Source organism: Hyaena hyaena, unplaced genomic scaffold (assembly GCF_003009895.1).
Source record: "Hyaena hyaena isolate Hyena2069 unplaced genomic scaffold, ASM300989v1 scaffold_656, whole genome shotgun sequence".
Lineage (NCBI taxonomy): Eukaryota > Metazoa > Chordata > Mammalia > Carnivora > Hyaenidae > Hyaena > Hyaena hyaena.
The window spans coordinates 718,945-737,890 of NW_024081286.1; the positions used below are offsets into that span (position 1 = coordinate 718,945).

Below are 18,946 nucleotides of genomic sequence, written 5' to 3' on the forward strand. Positions count from 1 at the left end.
AACTGTGGTAGGCCTTTCTCCTCAAAGCTTAGGGGCTTCTTTTCTGCCTAGACTTCCTTCTAAGTTTTCCTTGTTTTCTTAATGCAAATCAAATTCCTCTCCCTGTTTTCTTTGTCATCCCTAACAGCTGTGGTTCTATTTTATGGAATTTCTTTCCACGTATTACCTCCTTTTGTGCTAACATTAAAGTAAATGCCGCAGCACTTTCACATTTTCAGATTTTTGCTGCAAATTGCTAAGGGGAAATATTAAAAGGCTTTAAAGATAACAAATATGAAAGTCTTTCAAATATCTCAGGATCTCTCAAAGCAACTGGTCTACCTTTTTTTGTTTGTTTGTTTGTTTTATAACCGACGGGGAGAGGGGGAAGAAGCACCATAAGGGTTTTATTTTCTCTTCTTAGATCCCTTAGAAGGGTTGGCTGATCCACTGAACTCTCTTGCTACATAAGTAGAATTACAAAGTGATAGGAAGAAAAGTAGCTCTCAGAATCTGGGGCCTGCCCTAATACTATATCATTTAGGCCCAATGTTGCTATGAGCTGGTGGTTCTCCTGTAGAACATAAACAATTTCATAGAGCATCAACATCAGACAAAGCCATTCTGGAACCATGGATCACAGTAAAAACAATATCACTTTTGTAATTGTGATTAAAAACAGATGGTACACAAATATTGTCTCGGCCAAAAAAATGACCAAACATCCCCATATCTTGACTCATAGGAGTGTTTCCAACCAATAAGACTTGAGCTTATTCTAGTCTTCCCTTTGTTAGGTAAGAAACATTAAGGTACCCAATCACATAATTATTCTGCTTCCTGATAGCACCCAATCTGGATCAAAACTCCCATTTCCTTCAACCCTCCTCCAAAGTAACCTAACCAAAGCCCTAATCCCATAAATCATTTCTCATACCCTCTCACTGAACAGCCTCATGGTTCCCCATGGTATTTTTTCTCCATCACTGCAACAAATGATAAGCCCAACTTTATTCAACTACAGTGTTCCTGGGATTCTTTGGCTAGAGGACAATGAGAGAGAATGGAGTCCAGATTATGGAGTAGTTGTGAGCCATTTTAAGAACTTTGGCTTTTACTCGGATTGAGACGGGATGGCATTGGAAGATTTTTTTTAACTTTTAAAATTTTATATTTTTATAAAATTTGGGGATCGTTTCCAATTCACAGATAATTAAAATAACTATATAGAACATTTTTAATACAGATTTGTAGATTATCAGTTTGCTCTTTTATATATAATCTTTCAAGTCATTTCAGAGCAAATTGCAGATATTATCATGCCATTTTACCTCTAAATAATTCATTGTCTGTTTCCTAAAATAGAGGACATTCACTTACATGTATAATCAATTAATATTGATAAGTATTATTATTCAATTTATAGGCCTCGGTCATACTTCATCAATTTTCCACAAAATGTCCTTTATATAATTTTTGTTTTTTATCTGGTTCAGGTTCTAATCAAGAATCATACACTGCTTTTAGTTTTTAACTGTTTTTATATTTCTTTAATGTAAAGCAACTATTTAGCCTTTGTCTTCTTTGACATTGATATATTTGAAAAGTATACACCTTTTAGTTTGCAGCGTATCCCTCAGTTGGTGTTTGTTGATTTCTCCTTATATTTAATTTCAGTTCATTCATTTTTGGTGAAAATACTATACACTAATTTGTCACCTTTCCTTGAAAATCCATTGATCATATGTTTCTTTTTTTTTTTTAATTTGTTTTAAGTTTATGTATTTATTTTGAGAGAGACAGCAAGAGTGGGGGAAGGGCAGAGAAAGACCAAGAGACAGAGAGAATCCCAACCAGTCTTCACACTGTCAGCACAGAGCCCAAAGCAAGGCTCAAACTCATGAAACTGTGAGATCATGACCTGAGCCAAAACCAAGAGTGAGATGCTTAACTGTCTGAGCCACCCAGGTGCTCTGAGCATATATTTCTGAATCCATTTCTGAATGATATATCCTGATCCATGAGTCACTCTGTCTATATGTAAATCATTACTACACAGTGTTAATTATTATAGCTTTATATTATTTATTGAAATCAGGTGTTGTATGTTTGACAACTTTGTAGCTAATGTAGGTGCTTTGCATTTTTGTATACATTTTAGAATCATAAAATTTCTACAAAATCCTCCTGAAGTTTTGATGGGGATTGTATTGAAATTATAGATAAATTTAAAGAGAAGTGAGTTCTTAACAATATAAAGACTTATCCATAAACCTGATATATATGTCCATTTAATTAGGGTCTCTTTTCTATCAATATTTTGTAGTTGTCAATGTAAAGGCCACATATCTATTTTTTTAAAATTTATCCCTGTCATGTTTTGAAATCCTCTTTTAAAAGACTTTTGAAAAATTTTGGATTCTACTTGTTTATTGCTAGCATACAGAAACGTGATTGATTTTGTATATTGACAACATATAATTTTGCAAAAATTATTTGTTACTATAAGAGCTTTCTGTACATTTTGTATTATTGTTAGAGTAATGTATTGAGCATATTTATGCTTTGCTTTCTTTGCCTGATAATTCCATCATCTGTTGTATCTATATTTGCTTTTATTGACTAATTTTTCTCCCAGTTATTGATCAGATTTTCCTGCTTCACAGACTAGTAATCTTTAATTTGATGCTGGAATTGTGGGTTCTCTGTTGTTAAGTGTTAAGCCTTTGTATATTCCCTTAAAAATAATTGAACTTTGTTTTAGAGGTACTTAAGTTATGCTTGGTACCTTTGAGGTTTATTTAAAAAAATTTTTTGAAGACAGGTTTAGAACAGAAGTCAGCATTTTTTAATTCTAATACTTTTGAAGTAGAGTTAAACATACAATTCTATATTAGTTTCATGTGTGCAAAACAGTGATTTAATGATTATATACATTACAAAATGTTCACCGTGATACCAGTAGCTACCATCTGTCATCATATAAATTTATTATAATATTATTGATTATATTCCCTATGCTGTACTTTTCATCCCTGTGACTTATTAATTTTATAACTGGAAGTTTAGGGGGCACATGGGTGGCTCAGATAAGCACCTGACTTCAGCTCAGATCATGATCTCATGGTTTGTGAGTTCAACCCCCACATTGGGCTCTGTGCTGTTGGTGCAGAGCCTGCTTTGGATCCTCCATCTCCCTCTCACTCTGTCCCTCCCCTGCTCTCTCTCTCTCTCAAAAATAAATAGACATTTTTTAAAAACCTAAAAAAATAATAACTGGACGTTTGTACCTCTTTCTCCCTTTCCTCTTCACAAACTTTTTTTATTGAACTTAGGAAACTTTAGTCTTCTTTTTAAAGTAATCTAGTGTAAAAACAAGTTGAGGTTAAAAGAATATGTTCAGAGAGTAAATATGTTCAGCTTTGCAGGCCATATGGTCTTGATTGCAACTACTTCACTGCCATTTCAGTGTGAAAGTAACCATAGATAATGTGTAAACAAGTGGCCATGGCTAAGTCCCAATAAAACATTATTTACTTAAACAGGTGGTAGGCCAGATTAGGTCCCAAGACTGCAGGTTGCTAATCGAATCCATGGTCTAGAGTCTACTTCCTTCAAGAGTTACTTTGCCCCATATTCAAATGTACCGTTCTGGAATTTCTGCTGTATGTCCTGTGTATTTGCCAAGGACTCCACTCCCTCTGGCTGGTAGAAACTCAAAAATGTGTGGCCCTCTGGGGACTCTGGTAATTTTTTCAGCTTATAGCTCCTAGTTATTATTCTGTTAGTAGTTCTCTGTCTCTCTTTTTGGATTTTATTCTACAAATATAAAAACTAAAATTCAAACAAAGACTCAAGCAAATCTCTGGACATCCTTCTCTGTACAGCTCTCTTTCCTCCACCACCAAAGCCTTGACAATTTTAGCTGTCCCATACTCTATCTCCTCAAACCAGAGTGACTCCATTTTCTGATGGGCTGACCCTTTGGAGTTAAAGTCTAGAATGTGTCTCCATGCAGATTTCTAGGGGGTGATCATAGGATGTGTCTTTTTTTCATTTTTCTAAGGGGTCATGGTCCTGTGTTTCCTGATGTCCAATGTTTGAAATCCCTTGTTTTATATATTTTGCACTTTATTATTTTCTGCTACAAAAAAAATCTCAGCTCATCTGGAAACTTTTTTGTTCTTAACTTCAAATAGACCATTATCCCAAGGGGACCTGGTTCCTTTTAGTGAGGAATAGAAATTAAATAGAGTTTGGGACAGAAGAGTGATATTCAATTATGTTAAAATATCACATGGTTCTTTTTTGTTTAATGGACCATAGGAGTCAAGGGTAGGGCACAAAGATCAGAAAGGAAAGCATTGTAATAAGCTCCCATAAAATGATGGTTCTTGGATGAAAATAGTAATTGTGAAAGATTGTATATGAGTTTTGAGATTAAATGTTTTATATATATGTGTGTGTGTGTATTATATATAAGTTATATATGTTATATATATATGTTATATGTTTTATACACACACACACACACATACATATAGCATAACTTATATGCTATATATGTGTATGTGTTTAGAACTTGGGCCCATTCCTGTTACAAGGTGGACATCTATTCAAAATTTGGTTAAGCTCTAAGGGTGCCTGGGTGGCCTAGTCAGTTGAGCCTCCGACTTCAACTCAAGTCATGATCTCATGGTTCATGTGAGTTTGAGCCTAGCATCAGGCTCTTTGCTGACACATGGGAGCCTGGAGCCTATTTTGGATTCTATGTCCCCCTTTCTCTCTGCCCTCCCCTACTAGTTCTTGCTCACTCTCTCTCTTTCTTTCTCTCAAAAATATACAAAATCATTTAAAGAAGATTTATAATGAAATTTGATTCAGATGTTAAGACCGACAATACTAAAAGGATTGAAAATGTCTATTACTCACATAATGAGGCTTTCTGGGACATCAGGGTAGCTCCGAGCATGACTAAAGGTAGTTTTAGAATGCGAGGAAAGAAAACTGACTTAGAGTTTTATGATGATTGATGGGACTGGGGTGAGAATTTCTGGGCACAGGTAAGGGCATACGTGATTTGTACCTCCTGCCAATAGGGGGAGCGCTGGGGCTGTCTGACTGTGTTTCCCGATGTGGACCACAGAGAGGAGCTGTCAGCCATGAAGTCAAACATCAACAAGTAGAATCAGACTCTACTACACAGAGCCCCTTACAGTTACTTGTAGTAACTGGAGTTATAGAGTGGCCATAAACACAGTTGAGGAAGGCTGCTCAACTAGAAATGCTTCAGGTATCTTTAAGATTTATATACATTGTAGGCTTTGGGCTTTTATAGTTGGTTCTTTTTTATAAAAAGAAAGTGCCCACTGAGAAGGTTTCTGCCTAATTTAAATAATATATTTTTACTAAAAATCAAAGTTAAACAATTGCGTAAGAGCTTTCATATCACAGTCACTTAAAGATATACACTCTATCTCTGTGTAGCTGGTTTCTTTAGACAAAACAACAGGCATGGAAAATAATTTGGAAATAAGTAAATAACATAAATTGATGATTTTCCTTGACATTTAGTACAAAAAAAGTTTTCTAGTTTTATGGGTAGAACACATAATAGCAATGAAAAGGGCTTTCTGTTCAAAATTAATCTTATGCAGTATTTGAATTTTTGTGTTTTTATTATATGTATGTTTTAGAAATGTAAAAAGTACTTAATTTTGATGATTATAAGATAATAGCTATATTAATTGTGTAACATATTGGGGTCTTTTATGTGTTTCCATTTTGAAACATGTTCAAATTATTTTCTTGTTTGTCTTGAAAGAATTAAATTTTAGCTTGATTTGGTCTCTTTGGAGAAAAGCATCTTAGGAACCAGTTTTGATCTTACTCCCCAAATTGGAATTGACAGAATCAATACAAATGCCAACTTGTGTAAAACTAAATGATCTAGTAATTTCACAGATTCTCAACAGTCCCATGAGAAATAATGCGTCTGGTAGTCTCCACTGCCATTTTTGTTCCTTGATGGGTTTGTCTTGTGATAGTTGACTTGTATCATTGATCTTCTATTCAAGTCAACAGATTTAAAAAATAGATCAGAAGACAATAGACCTGGGTCCAAATTGCACCTCTGCTCTTGCAAAATCATCAAGCCATTTAAAATCTATAATCCTCATTTATTTTTCATCTATAAATGAGGGTTAATGTAAGTGATCTCAATTTTTGTGTAACTCACAAATGCTTTAATGTTATGATTCAGAGTCAAGCTTTGTGAGTGAAACATTAAAGGTCTTTTGCTTACCCCCAATCTGCTAAAACTGAACTGGGCACCAAAATAAAAATAGTTTAATCCCACACTGCTAGAAAGGAAAATGTTAGCAATTAACCCGGATAAAAAAGTTTTGTTAGAGGCAGAATGCATGATTGAAACTTATTTTCAAAGGCTTTGCAAGTATAAAGAGCATTTAATTAGGCAATTTTGAACAAACAATCCAGAAACAGTTTAGCACACAAAATGGCTAGAAGCCTTCTGAACACCAGTTTTCTCCCTAGTGGTTTCTACATGGCCTCCCATCCATCTCCTCCCACTTCTTCCCTCTTAGCCACCTATTTTCTAGAATGTGAGACTGACCCAGGACATAAAAGCTTCTTTATGAGAGTTTATCAGCAGGAGTTTCCAGCTCCCAGAACACCTTCCAGTAAATCCCCGAATCACCTCCCAGCTCTCATCCACACCAATCCTCAACCACCAGACAGCACCAGGCCATGGAAGCTACCATGGAGAAGTGAAGTAGAGCAGCATTATCAACTTCTCTACCTACAAGATGGGGAGGGCAGCAAGGAAGAAAATTTCTGATACTGTAGTGTCATAGAGCAGTTGGGAAGTGGATATCCCAAGCTGGATCTTTGAACACCTTTTCCAACTGAAAGATTATTACACTGATGGTTATGCTCTGTTGTAATATTGGAGCAGGATACTAACAGTGCCTTGAATGTGCATATTGAACTGCTTGGTCATTTCCAAAGCACTGTTTTTCACACATTCATTTATTTGACTAATATTTTCTGATCCTCTCCTCATGGCCAGGCACTGTTCCAGGTACTGGGGTTATAAACAATAGTGTCTTTAATTAATTTAACTTCTGTAGGTTTTCATTTTCTTTTTCTTTTTTCTTTTTAGATAGGGAAACTAAAACTCATCAAGTGTAGGTATGATCCAAGTCTCATAGCTGAGAAGTATCAACACAAGAGTTCAAACTCAGATCTTCAAAAACACTGCTTTTTATTTTAAGCTTTCTGGAAAAAAATCCTTGTGTTGACATTACTTTGTTGGGGAATTGCTTCTAAAGTTCGAAACAATTGACAGATATCTATGTATTTTGGAGAAAAAGTCTGTTAGAAAGTTGAATATTGCTTATATATTCATACCCCTGCTTCTTAGGAAGTACCATGTAGATATTTGGCTTCTGATAAATAATGGAATTTACTTCCAAATACACCATAATACATAAGCTGTTAGTACCCTAAATATTTTGTTTCAGGATAAAAAATGGAAAGCCTCACTTTGGCTTTCAGATCTAATATATATTCTTGAACTCAGCTTACAGGAAATGATCTATTTTAGGAGGCTTGGGGTACTTTCCTAGCTCAATAAAATGATACTTGATTTTTTTTTTCATTTTGAATAATTCTTGTGAGTGATCTATTGGCCAGAACCCAGAAGGAGATTAGGAAAGAAAGATGGGGGTCAGATAACTCAAACTCTTAAAAACACCATGTTTCTTTATATGTTAATGTGAATACACTCTTACTAGCTATTAACCTCAGTGATGTGTGAGTAGTGTCTCCTCATCTTCATTTGTTTTCTGTTCTGTAGGTCCCTGCCCTCATGGCTATCGGGAATGTCAGAATGGCAAATGTTACCAACCAGAGCAAAGCTGTAATTTTGTAGATGACTGTGGAGATTACACTGAAGAAAATGAATGCGGTACCACCTGCACTTTTGAGAAAGGCTGGTGTGGCTGGCAAAACTCCCTGGCTGAAAACTTTGATTGGATTTTGGGGGTTGGCTCTCCTCAAAGCCTACGACCTCTCAAAGACCACACACTTGGAAACGAGAATGGTAGGTTTTTGGGCTATTATAGCAATCCTAATCATATTCGCAGTGAGCATCTCATTATCTTCCCGGACAGCAACTGGAGAGCTCCAGAGAGCCTACCGTGGTACCATGGCAAGCAGGTCAGACATTCATGAGTGTATTTGACCTCTGGGTACCAGAGATGGAAACCACAGACATTGTCTCACCATTCTGGAAGCTAGAAGTCTGACATCAAGGTATCAGTAGAATTGTTTCCTTTTGAGGGCTGTGAGAATCACCTGTTCTATGCATCTCTCCTGGCTTGTGGTAGTCTTGGACTTTACTTGGCTTTTAGGTGATGTTCTCCTGCGTCTTTACATCGTCTTCCCTCTGTGCCTGCCTCTGTGTCCATATTTACCCTTTTCATTACAACACAGTCTTAGTGTGGATTAGGGCCTCACCCTGATAACTTCATTTTAATTTGGTCAATCACAAAGGCCCTATTTCCAAACAAGGTCATATTCACAGAAACTGGATTTAGGCCTTCGCCATTTTGGGGGGACACAATTCAACACATAACAGAGAGTAATCAAATTTTGATGTGATTCTGATAACTGTAGATAGATAACAATGTATGGCACCTTTCCTCAATGACACGCTTATAATTAGTATCCCTGAATTCTGCCACTCCTTTGATCATTAGCACATCATGTAGCTCTTCAGCTTTTCAAAATTCTCATCTGCAAATGGAGAGAATGAAGGATTCCCTGTGTACAAAACAGGAATTAGAGAAATGAGATGACGCGTTTGGAGGGAAAGTAGTTTGCAAGCTGTAGAGGTGCCATGCAGATGTAACCGTAAGATCACATATGTCCGAAGTGTTGGGAATGCCTCGTTTCTGCATTAGGTAGATGAGGTCAAGTCTCAGACTCACTGATGAAAGGACAAAGGATGTTGGCAGAATAAAGAAAGGATCTGAATCCCTGGATGCTACAGAATAAGAGAAAAGGTGTCTACGTGGGGAAATTCCACAGGTTTCTGATAAAACAAAGCCATGTAAGCCAAATGACCACAACAGAGAAAGGAAAGTCTGTGCCCATTGCAAATACTCAGCTCTATGTACATAAAATGTTTTGAGTATTAGATAGGTAAGTATAAATATACCTTTCATATTACATATTAAAAATCTTAGCATTTTATTTACATACTCAATAGATGACTGAAGTTTTGGGAGTATATCACATTCCTTTATTTATGTTTCATAGGTGGTAACTTTGCATTGTTTTACAAGAACTCGATAGTTTGAGGAGTCCATTATACCATTTGTATAACTATCTTGTTGATTCAGTGGCATGGATTTCCTGTCAGATCAGTTATTTTGCATACTGTGAAGTACTTTGCTAAAAGCACAGACAGTTGGAAATTATTCTGTCAGTGAGCTACGAGCAAGGCTATTAGATTTTCTTTCTGTTTCCAATGGAAATGCCTTTGGCAGCTCATATCATATGAAATATAATTAAAAACCCTAACTAAGATGGAAAAGCTAGAATGATCCCCTCGTGCTTATTTGTGTCCTATGTGAATGCTGTCCTTATTCCTAGGGCACTTCCTGTAACTGGAAGCTACCCCGGTGGGCCTTCAGGGTGAAGAAGCACACCTCAAGAGTGCCGTGTGGCAGGAGTCCAGTGCTGCCTGCACCATAAGCTTCTGGTATTTCATGTCTGCAAAAGCCACCGGGGCCATTCAGATACTCATTAAGGTAGGAGATTCGTCTGTGCCGCCTCTGAGCGTAGCGAGCCTTCCTACAGGCAGCACATGGCCAAAGGGACTTTATCACAGTTCCGCTAACTTGGCCAGAGGAAGCTTCCTTTTATCAGAGGGGCTTCCACTTGTGGTTCAAATGCTCGGTGGGGTTTGATAAATGGGCATGGGAGCTAGCTTTGAACTCAGCATCACACCCTGTGGTTACGACTGAATCCCAGAGTCCCTTCTTATAACAACATTTAGTCTGAGACTCATAAATTTCTTCTTTCTGTTTAGGCATTTCCTTCCCTAGCCTTCTCAGTAAAAGAAAATAGATTATTTGTACATCTGAAAGGAGAGTGACTATCCATTTTAACTCCTGTATGAATCATCATTAAGGGAACTGATATTAGACGTTTTGGTTCTAAGCACATCATGCAAAGGACTGAACTGCTCAGGAGCATGATCAAGGTGTGATTACACTGAGCCGCTTATTAACACTGACACAATAATGCATTTTCTTAGTGAGGATTAATTGGATGTTTCTGTCAGGGCTTTAATTCAGTATAACAAAGTGACAGTGCTCAGGGGGCAAAATAACAAAGTATATATTAATATTAATAAGGCTTGGTTCATATACCTTTATTCTTTGGCTAGTTAAAACAGTGGCAAAAAGGGAGATGAGTGTGCGTGCGTGTGTGTATGCGTGTGTCTGCTCATTTCTAGAATCTAGTTAGAATTCTGAGAAAGCTCACTTTAAAAACATGCTTTAGAGGCCATTGCTGTTTTATCACACATGGGCTTTGCTGAAGTGCCCTAGCGCTGATGGAAAATGCCTGCCTAGAATACCAAAGGGCTCCTGTGTCTGAATGGCTAATGGCTGCATCGTCCATGTTTTATTTGAAACCCAAGTTAACTTTATTATTTAGGGTTCACCTATAATCAGAAATGCCTGCCTAATAAAATACATGCATCAAATACCACAGTGATTTATTCTTACACTTAAATAGGGAAGCTTAAATACAATGCTTAAAGTTCTCACTAGAATATTTTGCTGGTTCTCCATTGAATGTTTACATGATGTCTATCATGTGAAAGTCTCCATACTACTTTGTGGGCTTGACTTTTATTATTTGCTTCACTCATATTCACTTTTAATCTGTTTATATCATAGTAACAAACTTCATATTACTATAAAATGTAAAAATAGACTATTTTGAGCTATATCTTGCTGTCAAGTTTGATTGAACACCTATAGTTCGTCCCATGGAGGAATGTCTTACAAACATTTAACAGCATTTTAAAGGAACTATCCTACCATATTTAAACAAATCACTTGTTTAAAAAAATGTTTATCCTTATTTAGTGACATTTACTGCAAAAGAGAAATATTTCATAGCATATATTGATTTTATATTCAGGAATTTTAGGGCAGTCATTTTATTTTGGTAATTAATATGATACACATTTTTGATCATCATTACAAAGTACTTCTTAGGCTACTCTCTGTGTGGAGCCTTGGTGGATTTTAACCTGCTCGTTAATTTGAAAGCATCCTGGCCAGATGGCAAACACAAGAGGTGCAGAGAGTCTGCCTTTTATTTCTTGCTTTCTTTACTTCTCATCTTTTGAAATGGTCTCAATTTATGCATGTGTTGCCTCTGGCTCAGTCTCCCCTGTCTATTCCCAGGAATGCCTCCTTCTGTCTTTCCCTCTTTTGTGTCCACACCAAGCCCAACACAATCTGGGAGATTCAGCCTTTCATGAAACTTTCCTTGACCACTTTTGCTCGTCATGATTGGTCTTTCTCAGAGTATCCCTCACAGCTCCTGAAATTCCTCTTTCTCACTGGATATTCATTTCTGTTTCAACAGACAGATCATAAAGCCTTGAGAGCAAGACCTTGAGATTTTAGTCTTTATGTCCCTCTTATCTCTTCAGGGAAGGGGCTGTGGGAAAAAAGTGATGGCCTCCCAGAGCCACTGCCAGGCTCAGGACACCCCTTTTGGGACAATTCTTCTGGGAAAAAAAAAAAGCTGATTATGTGTAACATGCAAGACAGTGAATTCTAGTCTGGGAAGGGGGCATGGTTCAAGATGGCAGTATAGGAAAACCCTGACTTCAGCTCCTCACATCGATACAACAAACTTATAGCTACATATGTAATAATTTTTCTCTGAAAAACTAGCAAAGAAACAAAAACCCTGAGAACTAGATGACTAGCACCTTAGCAATGAAATACAAAAGAGACACTTTGAGAAGGACAGGAGAGACAGAGACATGGCCTCCCTGGGAACCCATGCCAAATGTAGTGACCCCACAATTGGGAAAGTTCCCCAAATTAGGAATTCTCCCACAAGGAGTAAAGGGATTGTGCCCCATATCAGGTACCCTGACCTTGAGGGCTAGCACCAGAAAGATGAACCCCGTACCCCAAAATGCCTGATTAAAAAATAAATGGGGATGAAGACCAGGAGAAGCATAGAACTATAGGAACATATATTCCACTCTTAAAGGGCTCATATGAAACCCACCCACCTTAAGATCTAGCACAAAAGAAACAGATTGAAAAGTACCTGGCAAGGGAAACCCCTTACTGATTTTAAAGGAGAGAGGCAGGAACCTGTAAGGACTTTATCCAGGGATGGAAGTGCTGGTGCAAGCCATTTTTGCAACTAATCCTAAGTTCCTGGGGATGGAGCCAATGGCTGCCATTTTTGGTGCCCTCCCTCTAGCCTGCTAACACATGGAGGGCATGTTCTGCCCTCCCCCCACGTAACCAGACTGACAGAGCACCCCGTGTTCTAGCCACCCAGTCCAATATTGGAGCTGAAAAAAAGACCAGGGGAGGGTCAGGAGCCCATCCTCCCCATGCAGCAGCCAAGTTACGGCTAGATCAGAGGGGTTCTCTGAGCCCTTCCCACCCTGTGCAGAACTGGGATGGGTAAGTGACATGAGCCCTCACCTCCCTGTGCAGCAACCATGCGGTGTCATTGCCGGCAGGCACACACAGTCCATATGGCAGATACCCATAGAGTGGGGCCATAGAGTGGGAGATTGTGGGGAGATTGTGCTTCTGGCTCACATTGTACAATGCCCACACAAGACCACTCTTTCAATACTGAGGGATGGAGCCACTGCACCTAATGCAGATAGAGAAACCAAGAGAGGCAAACTGAGGAGAGAAAGGAATAAATCTCAAAGCAAACAACAAGGGCAATCCCCAGAGAAAGACTTTAATGGAACTGAGATAAGCAACACATTAATAAAGAAATCATAGTAATGACAATAAAGATGCTCACTGATCTTGGGAGGAGAATGGATGAGCACAGCAAGAACCTCAATGAACAGATAGAAAATATAAGAAAATACCAAACAGAAGTTTAAAAGTGAACTGAGAAATACGCTAGAGGGGTGCAACAGCAGAACGGATGGAATAGAAGCAGGAATCCATGAACTGGAAACAAAGCAATGGAAAGCACCCAACCACAACAGAAAAATGAAAGGAAAGGAAGGATTTTAAAAAATCAGGATGTCCCCTTCAGAGACTTCCAAGACAGTACCAAGCAGAATAGCATTTTAATTCTAGGAGTCCCAGGAAGAGGAGAGAAAAAGAAAGAGCCAGGAAAATTCTTGAAGAAATAATGGCAGAAAACTTTCCTAATTTGGGGAAGGACACAAATATCCAAGTCCAGAAAGCCCAGAGAATTCTAAAATGGGATGAACCCAAAGAGAAACACACCAAGATACATTATAATTAAAATAATAAAAATTAGGGGTGACTAGGTGCCTCAGTCAGTTAAACATCTGACTTCAGCTAAGGTCATGCTCTCATGGCTTGTGGGTTCGAGCCCTGCATTGGGCTGTATGCTGACAGCTCAGCGCCTGGAGCCTGCTTCGGGTTCTGTGTCTCCCTCTCTCTCGGCCCCATCCCCAACTGCAGTCTGTCGGTCTTTCTCTGCAAAATAAATAAATAAATCAATCAATAAATAATAAAAAATAAAAAAATTTAAAAATTAAAAATGGTAACAATTCATAATAAAGAGAAGATATTAAAAGCAGCAAGATAAAAGCACCATATGTTACAAAAGGGACCCCTCATAAGGCTATCAGCAGGTTTTTCAGCAGACACTTTATAGACCAGAAGGGTGTGGCAAGTTATATTCAAAGTACTGAAAGGGAACAATTCCAAACCAAGAATTCTCTACCTGGCAAGGTTATCATTCAGAATTGAAGAGGAGATTAAAAGTTTTCCAGAAAGCAGAAGCTAAAAGAATTCACCGCCACCGAACTGAGCCTGCAAGAAATGTTAAAGGGGGATCTTCTAAAGTAAAAAGAAAACATGAAAGTTAAAAATCTAACTGGAAAAGACAAGTAATCAAAGTAATGGATCAGCAACTTATAAAACAAGCATGAAGGATAAAAGGAAAAGTAGTAAAATTAATTAAAACTGTAATAATTAGTTCAGAGATAAATTAAAAAGATGTAAAATGTGTCATCAAATATACAAAACATAGGGGAGGGAAGTGAAAATATAAAGCTTTGGAATATGTTCAAAATTAACTTACTATCAACTTAAAAGAGACTTATATACATAAGATATTATACGTGAATTTCACAGTAACCACAAAGAAAAGTCTGATAGTTGAGAACACAAAAATGAAAGACAAAAGAATCTAAATATAAGGAAAACAAACAAAATATAAGGAACAGACCAAAAAAAGAACAGAGATGATCCACAAAAACAGCCCAAAAACAATTACTAAGATGACAGTAAGTACACAGTTATCAATAGTTACCATAAATGGAAATGGACTGTTCTTCAATCAAAATATATAGGGTGCTTAACTGAATTAAAGAAAACAGACGTTTCGATATGCAGCTTTACCAAACCTTACCTCTGTCAGAATCAAAAACAAGAAATAACAAGTGTTGATGAGGATGTGGGAACCCTCATGCACTGTTGGTAGGAATGCAAACCAGTGCAGACACTGTGGGAAACAGTGCAAAGTTTTCCTCAAAAGACTAAAAATAAAACTACTATATGATCCAGCAATTCCACGTCTGTTTTTTTATACAAAGAAAGCAAAAACACTACTTGGAAAATACATAGGCACCCTGTGTTTATTGCAGCATTATACAATAGCCAAGACATGGAAGTAACCTAAGTGTCCATTGATAGGTAAATGGTAAAGAAGATGTGATATATTTATACCACAGAATATTGTTCAGCCATGAACAAAAAAGACAATGAAATCTTGCCATTTGTGACAACACGGGTGAACCTTGAGGGCATTATGAGAAGTGAGTAAGTCAGAGACGGACAAGTACCATATGATTTCACTTATGTGTAGAATCTAAAAAAGCAAGCAAACAGCACCAAACAGACAGCCTGACTCATAGGTACGGAGAACAAACTGATGGCTACCAGAGGGGAGGTGGTCAGCGTCAGTTGAAATAGGTGAAGGGGACTGAGAGGTACAAACTTCCAGTTGTAGAATAAATAACTCATGGGCATGAAATGCACAGCATGGGGAATACAGTCAGGAAGATTGTAATAATTTTGTATACTAACAGATGGTAACTAGGCCCCTTGAGGTGATCATTTCACAATGTGAAAAATATTGAATCACTATACTATAAATCTGAAACTAATATAACCTTGTATGTCAGGTATAATTCAATAAAAAGTCTGATCGGGAGAATTTGTGATCTAACTCTGAAATATACACATGCAATCAGATGCCAAAGACATGCGACCATTGAGCAGTAATTTAACAGTATAATTTTAAAGGGTAGTATTGCTTACATGTCACAACCAGAATAGATACATTATTCATTGAACACCAACTGTATACCAGTTGTTGAAAATCAACACTTAATACTATTTCATGTAATTCTTTTTTAATTTAATTTTTAATTATTCTTTATTCGAAGTGGGGGGGATAGAAAGAGAGAAGGAGAGGGCAGGGGGAGAGAAAATCTTAGAGGCTCTGAGCTGTCAGCGCAGAAACTGAAGTAGGGCTCAAACCTGTAAACGGTGAGATCATGACCTGAGCTGAAATCAAGAGTAGGGTGATTAACGGACTGAGCCACCCAGGCACCCCAATTTCATGTAATTCTTATAGTGCAATCCTCTGAGTTAAAAAATGTGAACCCTATTTTACTGAAGGTTGACCAAGGGGGTGTCATAGAAATAACTTAACCCTTCTATGGCTGCATAACAGGTCACTGGCAGACTGAGATGTCTGAATCCAGGTACATTTACATCCAAAACTTGGGTTTTTACCCACATCCCTATTCCCAAGTGCTTTTTGCTAATACTAATGAGTGTTCTGCTTTCATAATGAAATGCAGATTCTATTTCAATGAGATCCATTTAAATTGGATGAAATCATGGAATACTTTTTTTTAGGAAAACAAAATGAGTAATAGTTCCTAGCATGGAAATACTTGATTCTTAAATTACTCCTGTAATAAAGGCACATATTTAGGGGAACCCCAGCAAAGCAAAGCTATTTTTTAGGAAGCATTTAGTAAAGAACAATACAATTTTACATATTGTATATATTATACTTCTACATTTCTTGCTTACAGTCACAGGAGAACTAATTTTCACTAAAGTGATGTATCTGGAACAAATGGATTCTTTGTGTCTAGAAGTGATGGATGAAATACTAGAAGATGGGAATAAAATTTCATTGAGAAAGTAACTATTTTTTTCTTTCCTTTGAGTTTGCCTTAGTTATTTGTGTAAGCACAGATACGCACAATAAAATGAACTTGTCAAGAGAAATAACTTTTAAAAATATAACTAATTTTTTATAAGATCAAATAATTTACCACATGGAAGGACATAACTTTCACTCATTTCTTGGGTCAAACCACTTGGTGAGTGGAATTTAGTCCATGGGAACTGGTTGTGATCTCTGTTATTTCATTGCCTTTATTTAAGAGGAGTCAGTCAAAACTCAGGTGGACTAAGTATTAAATCCAAGGTTATAAGTAAATGGATGAGCTAGGACTTGAACTCAGGTGATATAAAAATTAAGATTAGAATGCTATACAGTGTTTTGTTTCTGTCTTTTTATGGAGGAAAATTGGATGTGGATAATTAAAATATATTGTCTAGGTCTTTTTTGAATGATGCAATTCCCCCCTCCCTCTATTTTAAATAATATACTTATTCTTGGGGGTGCCTGGGTGGCTCAATAGGTTAAGCGTCTGACTTCAGCTCAGGTCATAATCTTGTGGTTTGTAGTCGTGCTGACAGCTCAGAGCCTGGAGCCTGCTTCCAATTCTGTGTCTCCCTTTCTACTTGTGCTCTGTCTTTCTCTCTCTCTCTCTCTCAAAAATAAATATTAAAAAATAGTACACTTATTCTTGATAACATTTATCATTTTTACCAATTTTTATCTCCTTTACATTTAGTATTAAATGTCTCATTAAATTTAAATGTTTTTGCTTTTCAAACTAAGATTTGAAACAAAAAAATGAAACAAGGGGTTAGGGTAGAATAAGAGTCACACAGAATAAAAGTTAACTTGTTTTTTCAAATATATTTAATTTTACCTATTTTCTAGTGGATTGTTTTCTGATGGGGTTAATTAACAATGATTAATATGTAGATTTTCATGCACTAAAACCACTTTTATAGGGATTTTTATATTTACTTGTGTTGCACAGTTCATTTCCATAGGTAAGAGCCTATCTAGCCTCATCAGGAAACAAAAGACTTTTGCATTTTTTCAGCTAGCCATTTGAATAAAAGGCAGGAACATCTGCTACCTGAAGAATATTATCATGTTTTGGAATTACTCCATCTGTAATAAATTGTTGATATTTTAATCAAGATGACTGTGTACTGTAGGGAATTTTAATATATTTGACTGAAGGCATTCAGGGCTATCCGTTATACTGTTATGATAGAAAAAATAATATATTCAAGCCAGAAGTGGAGAAAAATAATGTATTTCAGGAGAGCCTCCTGATTATAGCAAACGAGTTATGCTGAAAACCCATTACTAAATTAGTTCATTGTTTTATCTTGCTTAGTGGTTCAGGAGAATTTTGGAACAGATGGGGTCGCCTGTAATTTGTTCAATCTTAACTCTTCATTTACAGATGAAGGGGCTAAGATTATGAGGTTATATTTCTTGTCCCAGCTCACCTGCCATTTTAAGGGAAAGAATATGCATCTAGTTGTTTTTCTGACTTCTAATTTAGAGCTCTGATATTTGTCTACCTGGAAATTCTATGTAACGATCATATTCAAGATGGAAATACAGATCTTGTTCAATAGGCAGTGAAAAGTGTCAAAGCAACAAATGAAAGGCCAGCTTCCTTTGTCTACTTAGAAGACTGTGGCTGTTGTGGGTCTGCCTTTACCCTCAATCTTGCGAACAATGAACCGCCATTGTGTGTAAGGGGTAACCCACAAAAGTGAACATCCTCTGTCCTTCCTCACTCACCACTACCCCATCCCCCACACATATGCTCACCACAGTCCTAATCTGAGAAGATTTACAACTAATTGCTAACACTACAGGTGCCTAACTATTGGAGTGTGTCAGATACATTTTCAGATTTAGGCGTGTTTTGATCTCTTCAGCCTACTGAGCATCTGACACTATTTGAGTCATCTTGGCATTTTATTCATATTTTCAGAGTAAAAGATGTAGAGAGCATGGACAGAGAGGATACATAGAATCTGGCTATGGAAAATTGATGTTTCAAAGACTGTCTTGTAGATTTTGGACTGTAAATCACTTAAACTGAATCTGTAGTGATGGAACTTCACTTGCTCTTCCAGAATTGTTTCAGCATGTTAACAATTCAATCTACATAATTTTGGCTGTATTATATTATTGACCTGGACCAAACTGAGAGGGAAAATGGTTTGACTTCTGCATTTTAAGCTATAGCATATGAGATATCGGCACTTCCAGAGTTTCATTAAATTTGTTGTCACAAGCGTACAGTACCCTGATTTATACAAAATCACTGTTCCTTTTTATCAGCTTGGAGAACATGACAGTATTTGTTCCAAGCATATTGTTGACTGAGATTTTCCTAAAGTTCTTGCTTTTCTTCCCACATCCTTCACCTCTTTCAGATGCCTCTAATTCTACCTACGAGGGCTCT

General features: G+C 37.1%; 1 protein-coding gene across 1 annotated transcript in view; it reads left to right on the forward strand.

Moving 5' to 3' along the window:
- The window catches only part of MALRD1 (MAM and LDL receptor class A domain containing 1), an 800,662-nt gene that overhangs the window by 443,322 nt on the left and 338,394 nt on the right, over positions 1-18,946 (forward strand). Inside the window, 2 exon segments of the mRNA XM_039216734.1 lie at positions 7,859-8,104; positions 9,661-9,818. Of these exon segments, the coding sequence (XP_039072665.1) occupies positions 7,859-8,104; positions 9,661-9,818 (404 nt within the window).